General features: G+C 44.7%; 1 protein-coding gene and 1 long non-coding RNA gene across 2 annotated transcripts in view; one reads left to right on the top strand and one right to left on the bottom strand.

The window, feature by feature from the left end:
- Positions 1-3,027: 3,027 nt before the first annotated feature.
- Positions 3,028-4,195, bottom strand: LOC119307494. The gene is made up of 2 exons (XR_005149340.1): positions 3,871-4,195; positions 3,028-3,769 (listed from the first exon to the last, which is right to left on the bottom strand). It is a non-coding gene; the product is annotated as an uncharacterized LOC119307494 (long non-coding RNA).
- Positions 4,196-4,790: 595 nt separating this feature from the next.
- The window catches only part of LOC119345223 (protein NRT1/ PTR FAMILY 5.10-like), an 8,982-nt gene continuing 4,762 nt past the window's right edge, over positions 4,791-9,010 (top strand). Inside the window, exons 1-2 of the mRNA XM_037615385.1 lie at positions 4,791-5,291; positions 5,381-5,598. Coding sequence (XP_037471282.1) covers positions 5,135-5,291; positions 5,381-5,598 — 375 coding nt within the window. The 5' untranslated portion in view covers positions 4,791-5,134. The remainder of the gene's footprint in view (positions 5,292-5,380; positions 5,599-9,010) is intronic.

Genomic DNA, 9,010 nt, shown 5'->3' with positions numbered 1-9,010 from the left:
TTTCGTTGAGACGGAAGCTATACTCATATAAGCGAGATATTGCCTTCGCGGCTGAAGTGCCACCTTTGCGTGATTGGTGCCATAACAATGCTTCAGTTGAGGTATTCCTGCTAGGCGCGATTATGTGATGCTTGCTGCGAGGGAGACGGGTGCCTCGGCTACATGACATGGTGGTGGGCCGGCCCAGTTGGACGTGGGTCGTCATGCTGGTGTCACATAATATGTTATCTTTTCCACTTTTAGTTATATTTTAAAAGCATATATTTCAAAAATATAGATTTATTTAAGAAATTAATAATAATTTGAAAAAACGTTGGTGTGTTTTAATAAGATGTTGATAACGTAATAATATCTTTGTAACAATAAAAAATGTACCCACATTTCAAAATAATGTATAAGAGCTTTAAAAAAATTATACAATGTAAAAAAATTGCGTTATGTAAGAAAATGTTTCATACCATTAGAAAATAAACGTGACGTTTTATGGAATTTTCATGGATGTAAAAAAGGATTCTTGAAGTTCATTAAAATTTTATACACAATGTAAAAATAAATTTTTCGTTTTTTGATTTTTTATTTCCATCAAAAAATGTACATGGCATTTTCAAACATGTTTCTACTATGTATAAAAATGTTTGCGTACTTTAATTATTTATTGTCATTCAAAATATACAATGTGTATCTACAAAATATTACTGTGTATTTGAAAATGTGTTCAAAATATGTATATAATAAATATACATCATGCATTTGAAAAATGTCCAACGTGTATGAGAAAAATATTTCGTGTGCGCTCTAAAAAGCCGAGCGAGCAAACCGCGCTAATAGGCCGGTCCGCTAGTTATCACCAGTAGGCGATTCCTACTAGAAATTTGTATGGGCGACATATAGCACTGGCGCTTCCTGTTACTAGTAAACGTGCACGTGAAAATTCACGTACATAGAAGAAAATAGTCCAATCATAAAAGTAAAAAATATATTATTACAAACGAATTTATACTTGAAGTTTTGGAAGAGCTATAATTAACAAAAAAAATTCTTTAATGTACCTAAGCATTTATGTATGGAGTCAAGGAATTTAACTTCACGGCATCACTCGCGTTGTTCTTGAGCTGGTGTTGGTCGTTCTTAAGACCTTTTCACCTCTCTCTAAGGGCATGTCCAATGCGGGTGCTTAGAATGGGCGCTAGGATTAGTTTCCCGTCCAATTAGCAGTTAATCGGTTAAATCCTGGTGTTGCGCGAGGCGTCGATGCAAGGTGTTGCGTCGAGCGCTTATTCCTTTTTCTGCCTACTGGGAGTGCTCAGTTGTTTAATTTACTCAACAGAATTAGTCTTTGCCGTTGCATGCGAGGGCGCTTACCTGCTTTTTCTATTTTACCATATTTATTTTTTTGCTGGTAAACACTGTATAAGCGGTTGGCATTGTAGATGCCCTAAATGCCATTGATGGAAAAACGTAACATTATACACATCATTCCTTTCAATTATTAAGTCAATGCAGCTAGAAGCATATATATGCCCGGGGTAAAATGTAAATTATCATATTCTTAATATCGTCACAGGTAACATGAGTGCAAAAACTATCTGAGCTGATGCACCATTCACAAAACAAGCAAGGAAACAAAATTAAGACAGGGAAGACAATTATTTCGCCTAAGAAATACCAATGGAAGCAAAGCGCAATGGCATGAGTGGTGGATTGTTCATGAGCGCCTTGCCCGTCAACGAAGGACCTCCTCGATCACCATGCCAATTTTGTCCCCTAGACAGACGCAACTGTGCCAAATTATCTCGGTGGCAGCGGTTTCGGATTCGGGTGCGACCATGACGGTCATCCCCAGGATCGGTGGGTTCTGACCTACTGAAGAAGCATGTGCACATGATTTCTGTGCATGGTTAACACTACCCAGGGCTGCAACCTTCTTTGTTGCCGGGCGACACAACTCTTCTTGAGGAATTCCGCTTTCCTCTCATCAGATATTCTGGCATACCATGATTGACTACATTTCTTTTAGGTTTTCGAGTATGATTATTTTCTGCATTTCCATTTACAAATGAGTTTGTTACATCCTTAAATGGGGAACGATCCCCTGACGTAAATGGATGCGCAACTGGATTATTCTTGCCCATCAACATTTTAAAAGCATAAATGTTAAACAACGTATAACGGATAAGAAAAATAATAATGGCAAAGGAGCCTCAACACCGATCAGACATTAGGACCATGATATTCTAAATGTAAGACACTAATTTTCTCTCTCACACACAACATGCCATGTACGTTCGACTTGCCATGGGTACAACATGATAACTCCGAACAAATGTTCCAAAGCTCAGAATTTCAACACAGTTAACTGAAAGTATATCACAAATAGTATTACTTCATCCGTTCCTAAATGTAAGTCTTTGTAGATATTTCATTATGAACCACATACGGATGTATATAGATGCATTTTAAGTTTAGATTCATTCATTTTGCTCCGTATGTAGTCCATCTAATGGAATCCCTACAAAGACTTATATTTAGGAACGGAGGGAGTACATCATAAGCAATGAAAGAATGAAAAATCGCACGGGTTAAATACAAATGGATAATACAATAACGAAAGGTTATTTGAAAGTATAGCACTTTCACAACAACATAAAATTATATGGGCTTAAAATAGATTATGCTCACAAGCAGACAAACAGAAAAACAATGGGGCAATATTTTTTTTCCTTACCTTACCTGAGCAACCAAATTTCTATTATGTTGTTTCCAAGTGCCAAACACAAGCTACAGAATTACTGTGATAGTGATTTTATCCATATTATAAAACCATGTAGAAGTATAAATGGATCTTCAGCAGTCATATTTAAACTGACCAGAATTACGAAAGGAGGTGAATATTTGCATATTTAAACTGATAATTGAAGCCAGGAAGCATCGGTAAATTACCGCCAGTCGAAAGGGGAGAAGAACGAGAGCGAGGTGACGGGCGATAGCTCGACTTCGTTCAACTGGAGGCAATCTGGAGTCTGAAAAGACTAAACATTCAGCATTCGAGAACGTGCAACCTGAGAATATCGCAGGCACTGGCACATTGCCAACTTGAGTTCATTCTGAATTTCAGTTACACACAAATCACCGTGGCACAACAGAACATAAGAATGATATGTTGTAACAGGGCTGGAACCATCAGATCAGAACCCATGTAAACGTACAGACCTGAAAAATGCTCACCCTGTCCTGCTTCTCTCCGGACGGACCAGACTCGCTTTTCTGCCAATGATGTAAAACATCATGCATGACAATACGTTGAGCACCAGAGAAGCGCCAAGAAGGACGAGGAGGTCGTAGATCCTCCCGCTGCCGTTGGGATGTCCAGGCGCCTCAGCTGATAACGATGATGCGCCGCACGAGGCTCCAAGGCGGCTGAGCGCGGGCGCGGCTCGCGTCCCTGGTCCTGAAGATCTCGACACCGTGCATGCGCTTGGGTTGACAAGCGTCCTCCGCCCTTACATCCCTTACCCAATCCGAAGCCGAGGAGCCATGGGCCGTAGATGAACGAGAGGAACCTCTGGAGGAGGATGTTGCTCTGGCGTCGACCATGGCTGCCGTTTCCTCCGAATGAAGTGCTTGGGGTGGGGCTGCGTCCTCCCTCGAGCAGGTGGAGTTTGGTGTTAATCGCCTACGGCCGGTGCGCGCCGACGCCCGACTGAATTTGATGCGCACGCGGCGAAGATACGCTTCAGGATATTAATACCTGCGTCGCGATGGGGCGGGGCTGCGAGGCGAGCGCCGTTAGCGATCAACAACATGGCGCTGACAAATCAGATGAATTAAGAAACGTAACCAAGAACTGGAAGCATGGATTGTTGATCTTACCAGAGCAAGACCGTTTCTGCTGCTCGTCGTCTCCGATCCCATCCCGCTGGCTTGACCGTCATCCGCCATCGCAGAGACGCCGTCGTGCGTGACCGTCACTGGCCCCTGGCGCCGAAGACGATGATCCGACGCCCTTGGCAGCTCCCGCGGCAATGAATTTAGTCGTGTTGACCTGCTTCCTCCCCCTTGACTGTGCATATGGTGGCGTCAAAGATTTGGCCGCGTGATGGTACCAGTTTCCATAGGCGGGCCAGGCGGCGGCCATGAAACCTTGTGGGAGGTGCGGGCGGGGCAAGAGCGTGCAAGCGGAAGAGAGGGGTGGCGGTGTGGGAAGGGGCCGGTGGGGGTGGGGGACGAAACTACCTCGTTGTTTGAGGAGAGGAACGGGAGATCGTGGGCAGGCGTGACGGTGGGGAGGGGATCGTTTGATCTCCCTAGACGAGGGCTTTTTTTAACGTAGTTATAACCAATGGTAGTGATGGGTAATTAGGGAAGCAATGCTACACTTACGTAAATAATGTTACGTGTTTTACGTAAAGTGCAACGTGGCTAATTAGTATTGGAGAAGGGGGAGGAAGGGGCCCCACCCACCTGAAAATCAGGGGGGCCGAAGTTAATTAGTTAGGCAGTTTACGTTAGTCTTCGTAGGCCTTACGTAGATGTAGGATTATTGGTAATTAGGGTGTCAAACACATTTGATATTATGAGACGATTTGGACCATCAGATTAATACGGTTCGATGGTTGTGATGATTTGGTTCTTCGCCCTCTCGTGCTTTTATAGGGGTAGTATATCTGCAAAAACATTAGGTTTTGTACAAACTGGACTCAGGATGCTTTTCTTTTCTATTTACTGGGCTTCCACATTTCTGGACAGAGATGGTGTCTAGTACGTCCTGCACATGTGCAGTTAGCCGCCCGATGTGGCGAACGCGATGGCGATGGGATCCGTATTCTATGCGCCCCTCTATACCTACCTCTACCTGGAGTCAATCTCATACCCACAGGCCACAGTTCATGAGCCATTGCCATTTATCCTCTCCTTACTCCCACTCTAATTGGTAGCCGCCGCCGACGACGAGGCTACAGCACCGACCGCTCGAGCGTTGACGCGATCTCCCTCGACTGGCGTCGGAGATCGTTCGTCGACAAAGTGCCCCACGCCGTATTTTCTGACTCCCGGGAGTCAACGCCAGCAGCCAGCTCTGCTCCGGCTACCCTGATTTTCCTGTCGCCGGAATCAGTCCTTACCATATAAAGCCACGATGCCTTCCGGCTCGGCCTCCGACCCGCTGCTCTCGCGCGCCGACGGCAGCAGCATGGAGGACGACGACGGCATCGACGTCGCGGCGGTGGACCACCGCGGCCGGCCCGCCCCCCGCGCCTCCACCGGCCGCTGGCGGTCGGCGCTCTTCATCATAGGCAAGTGCATATACAGTATACATGCAGCAGCCAAACAACTTTGTTTAGATTTGTGCGTGATGATGATCGGGATCGGAACGTGCGTGCAGCGGTGGAGATCGCGGAGCGGTTCTCGTTCTACGGCGTGTCGGCGAACCTGATCAGCTACCTGACGGGGCCGCTGGGCGAGAGCAACGCCAAGGCCGCGTCCGCCATCAACGCCTGGAACGGCGTGGCGCAGCTGCTGCCGCTGCTCGGCGCCGCCCTCGCCGACTCCTGGCTCGGCCGCTACCGCACCATCCTCATCGCCTCCCTGCTCTACATCCTGGTACGTAACGCCCGGCGCAAAACCAGTCATTTCTTTTTTGCCTCGAGCAATTACCACCATTGCCTCACGCGCGGCGAAGTTCACGGTGCCGGACCCAGTGTCAGTGGGACATTTAGGTAGTGGCGTGCTTGAATCGGTCGTGGGCTCGTGGCCTTTATGTTTGCAGCGCCTGAGATATTGTTCGCTAGATTCTAGCTTGAATTTAACCGCAAGTTGAAGTTAAAATATGGGGAATTATTTGGGTTGTTGAGACTGGGCGAGTGGTCACAAATCTGAGAACAGTTGGGTGGTCGAGGGTGCCTGCACCTGCGGACTACTCGAGGAAAGATAACATTCACCGGCGGCACACGTCCACGTCCACGAGCTGCACAAACTTCTTCGGAAACACGCCAGATTTTTAGTCATTACATCAGACGTTTGTAATGACAAATTATATTGGCATGATGATGGCAATTTTTATTTGCAAAAAAAATGGACTGAGACGGATTTGCCATGCTCGAAGAACATAATTTGTCAAGGTGAAAATCTGGACATCAAATTTGTAGTGGACTCCAACTTCTTTCATCCAAGGGTCCACTGGCGCGTTGTGTTTAACGGAGTAGGGTTTACATTTTCTTTTCTTCTTCTTTTTTGCGTTTGTCTGCTATATGTAATATGCTTGAAAATATGATTGATGAGAGCACTGCCGAATCAGGGGCCAACCTGGACTCACCCAACCCATGATATTTTTCTAGTATATCCCCTAGTATGTGGCCCATATCTCATGTAAAATCGGCTCAGATAGGAATTTGTTTGCCCCTCAAAAATCAGCCCAAGCTCTGCCGTTGGGAGAGAGGGTGCTGCGGTGAGGACAAAGGTTGATTGGTTCAGATGCCATGCGGAAAACAACATGGTTAGAAGGGCGGTCGGGAGCGACGATGGACAACTTAGACTATGTTCGGTTACGCCCTTCCCCGCGTGGTTTTGGGCCCAAACCACGGGGATCCAGGCGGATCGACCCCACTAGGAAATAATCTCCGCGTTTTTGATTCGACGCATTCGGTTAAGCCTCGAGCGGACTTTTGGCAAACCCTATTTGGTGCTGCACGCGCCAGTTAGTGCAGTTTCTCTAACGGGCGCCTGCAGCGCTCCCGCGCTGGGCCGGCCCATCTCATAAATTTTTAGTCGTGAGATTTGAACCCGCGACCTTTACTGTATGTTCAACACGCACTAGCCAACCGGGAAAGACAACAAGTAATGGCAATTACCTTCCTTTTTGTCTTTTATACTTTGTCAGGCGGTTTTTTTCTTTCTTCTTGTGTTTTTTTTGGACCGGTTATTCTGGTTGGGTTCCGGGGATTTTATTTTACCAGGTTTTCTTCCGTTTTTTATGTTTTCTATTCCTGTTTCGCTTTCTCTTTTTTGTTTTTCTTTCTGTGTTTTTTCGTTTCTCCTTGTTTCTTTTTATTTTTCATATTCAATGAACTATCAACAAATCGATGAACTATTTTCCAAAATGCACGAACTTTCCTAAAAATTGATAAACTTTTTTAAAAATTAATGAACCTTTTCCAAATTCTATAAACTGCTTTCAAGTGTGACGAATTTTTTTAAAATTGGTTAACTGTTTTGAAATTCGTTAAACTTTTTTCAATTTTGATGAAATTTTTTGTTAGATCGATGAACTTTTTCGAATTCGATGAATTTTTTTTAAATCAACGAACGTTATTTGAAATTGATGAACTTTTTAAAATGCAGTGAATGTTTTTCCAAATTGATGAATTTTTTTCATGTTTGCGTGAACTTTTTTCAAAATCAATGAACTTTTTTATTTTTAGTAAATTATTTTTGTAAATATTGATTTTTTTTTCAAATTTGATGAACTTTTTAATTTTCATTAACATTTATTTTTTTCAGATTTGATGAACTTTCTTCAAATTTCATTAACTTTTTTTGAAATTGATTAACTTGTTTCAAATTTGGTGAACATTGTTTTCAAATTCAATCAACTTTTTCGAAGTTTATGAAATATTTTCAGTTTTGTGAACTATTTTGAAATTGGTGAACTTTTTTTTCAAGATTTTGATAAATATTTTTCAATTTTTTGTGAACTTTTATTATTATTATTGATCAACTATTTTCAGAATCTTTGAAATTTTCTTGAATAGGGCAAAGTATTTGTGCATGTTCAGGAACTTTTTCTGAAATCTGTGAAGTTTCATTTTTTGAAAGAAATCATCTAACACGGCTATAATAGGTGCTAAAGATTTAGCATTGTATTTAATCACTTGCAACTGCATGTCCGAATGGTGAGCCGAACACAGTTGGTGTGTTGGTCGTTCTCTGCAGTGGCTATATTTTCTGGATAGTTTTTGCGCTTTTTTTGTGCGATGCGCCTTCGTGGGCCGGCCCACCCCGCCCTGTAGCAAGCGCCACATCTCCTAATCGGCGCCTACAGCGCCGACTAGAGCTCCCGGATCTTTCCCCCGTCCAGACCCCTCAAAACCGCGAGGAAAAATCAGCTCCAACCCACCCGTGGAAAAAATCAGCTTCGCCTCTCTCTCGTCCATAGGTCTCTTGTTGACACGACCGAAGCGGGGGCATGGGCTTAACTGAATGGAAGAAAGTGGCCCCGATCATCTTTGTGGCAGGGAGTTGACCCCCCACGGTGGTCAGGTGCTGACACCCAATCCCTGCAGGGATTAGTTCCACTAGGGGAACTAATCTATTGTAACTGAACAAGGCCGTAAGGGCATGCCCAACGCGTCGCCCCAGCCTGCTGCCCGCAGTGCCAAGTAGGCTCGGACGCCACAGCGCTGGTTCGGCGAGTGCCCCGCAGTTGTCTGGGGATCATGCAGAAGAGACGGTCTCTTCAGGAGATAAAGTAGGAGAGAGAGAAAAGGGGGAAGAGAGAGGGGGGGAAACGGTGAAGAAAGACGATAGCGGTGACTCGATGGGGATGGGAAAAGGAGGTTCTGCTCATGTCAGCAAGCCACTGATGCATTGGATATATGGGGAGCAACTAATTAACGAGCGCTCCTTCGGGAGCCTCGCAACGATCAGCGCCACTTGGCTCGCTCTCAGCTATTCGCCACATGTCACGCTCTGGGCACTCCCTCCGGATTTTGTTTTCTTTTATTTTTCCGTATGCATTTTTGGCCTTTTAAAGGGTTTTTCCGGGGTTTTTTTTTACGTTTTGGTTTTCCACCGGTCTTCCCTAGCTTTTGGACCAAAAAATTTTATTTTTCAAAAAAAACAAAATGTGTAAAAAAACACATTTTTTCGCGGGAGTCACGGTTTTGTTTTCGCGAGAGGCACGGTTATGCTTCCGCGAGAGGCACGGCCGTGCCTCTTGGAAACGAAAAAAAAACGTGTTTTCTGTTTTTTTTTCTTTCGCGAGAGACACGATTTTGCTTCCGCGAGAGGCACGGTT

Source organism: Triticum dicoccoides, chromosome 1B (genome assembly GCF_002162155.2).
Source record: "Triticum dicoccoides isolate Atlit2015 ecotype Zavitan chromosome 1B, WEW_v2.0, whole genome shotgun sequence".
Taxonomy (NCBI): domain Eukaryota; kingdom Viridiplantae; phylum Streptophyta; class Magnoliopsida; order Poales; family Poaceae; genus Triticum; species Triticum dicoccoides.
This window is presented reverse-complemented; position numbering and strand designations above follow the sequence as displayed.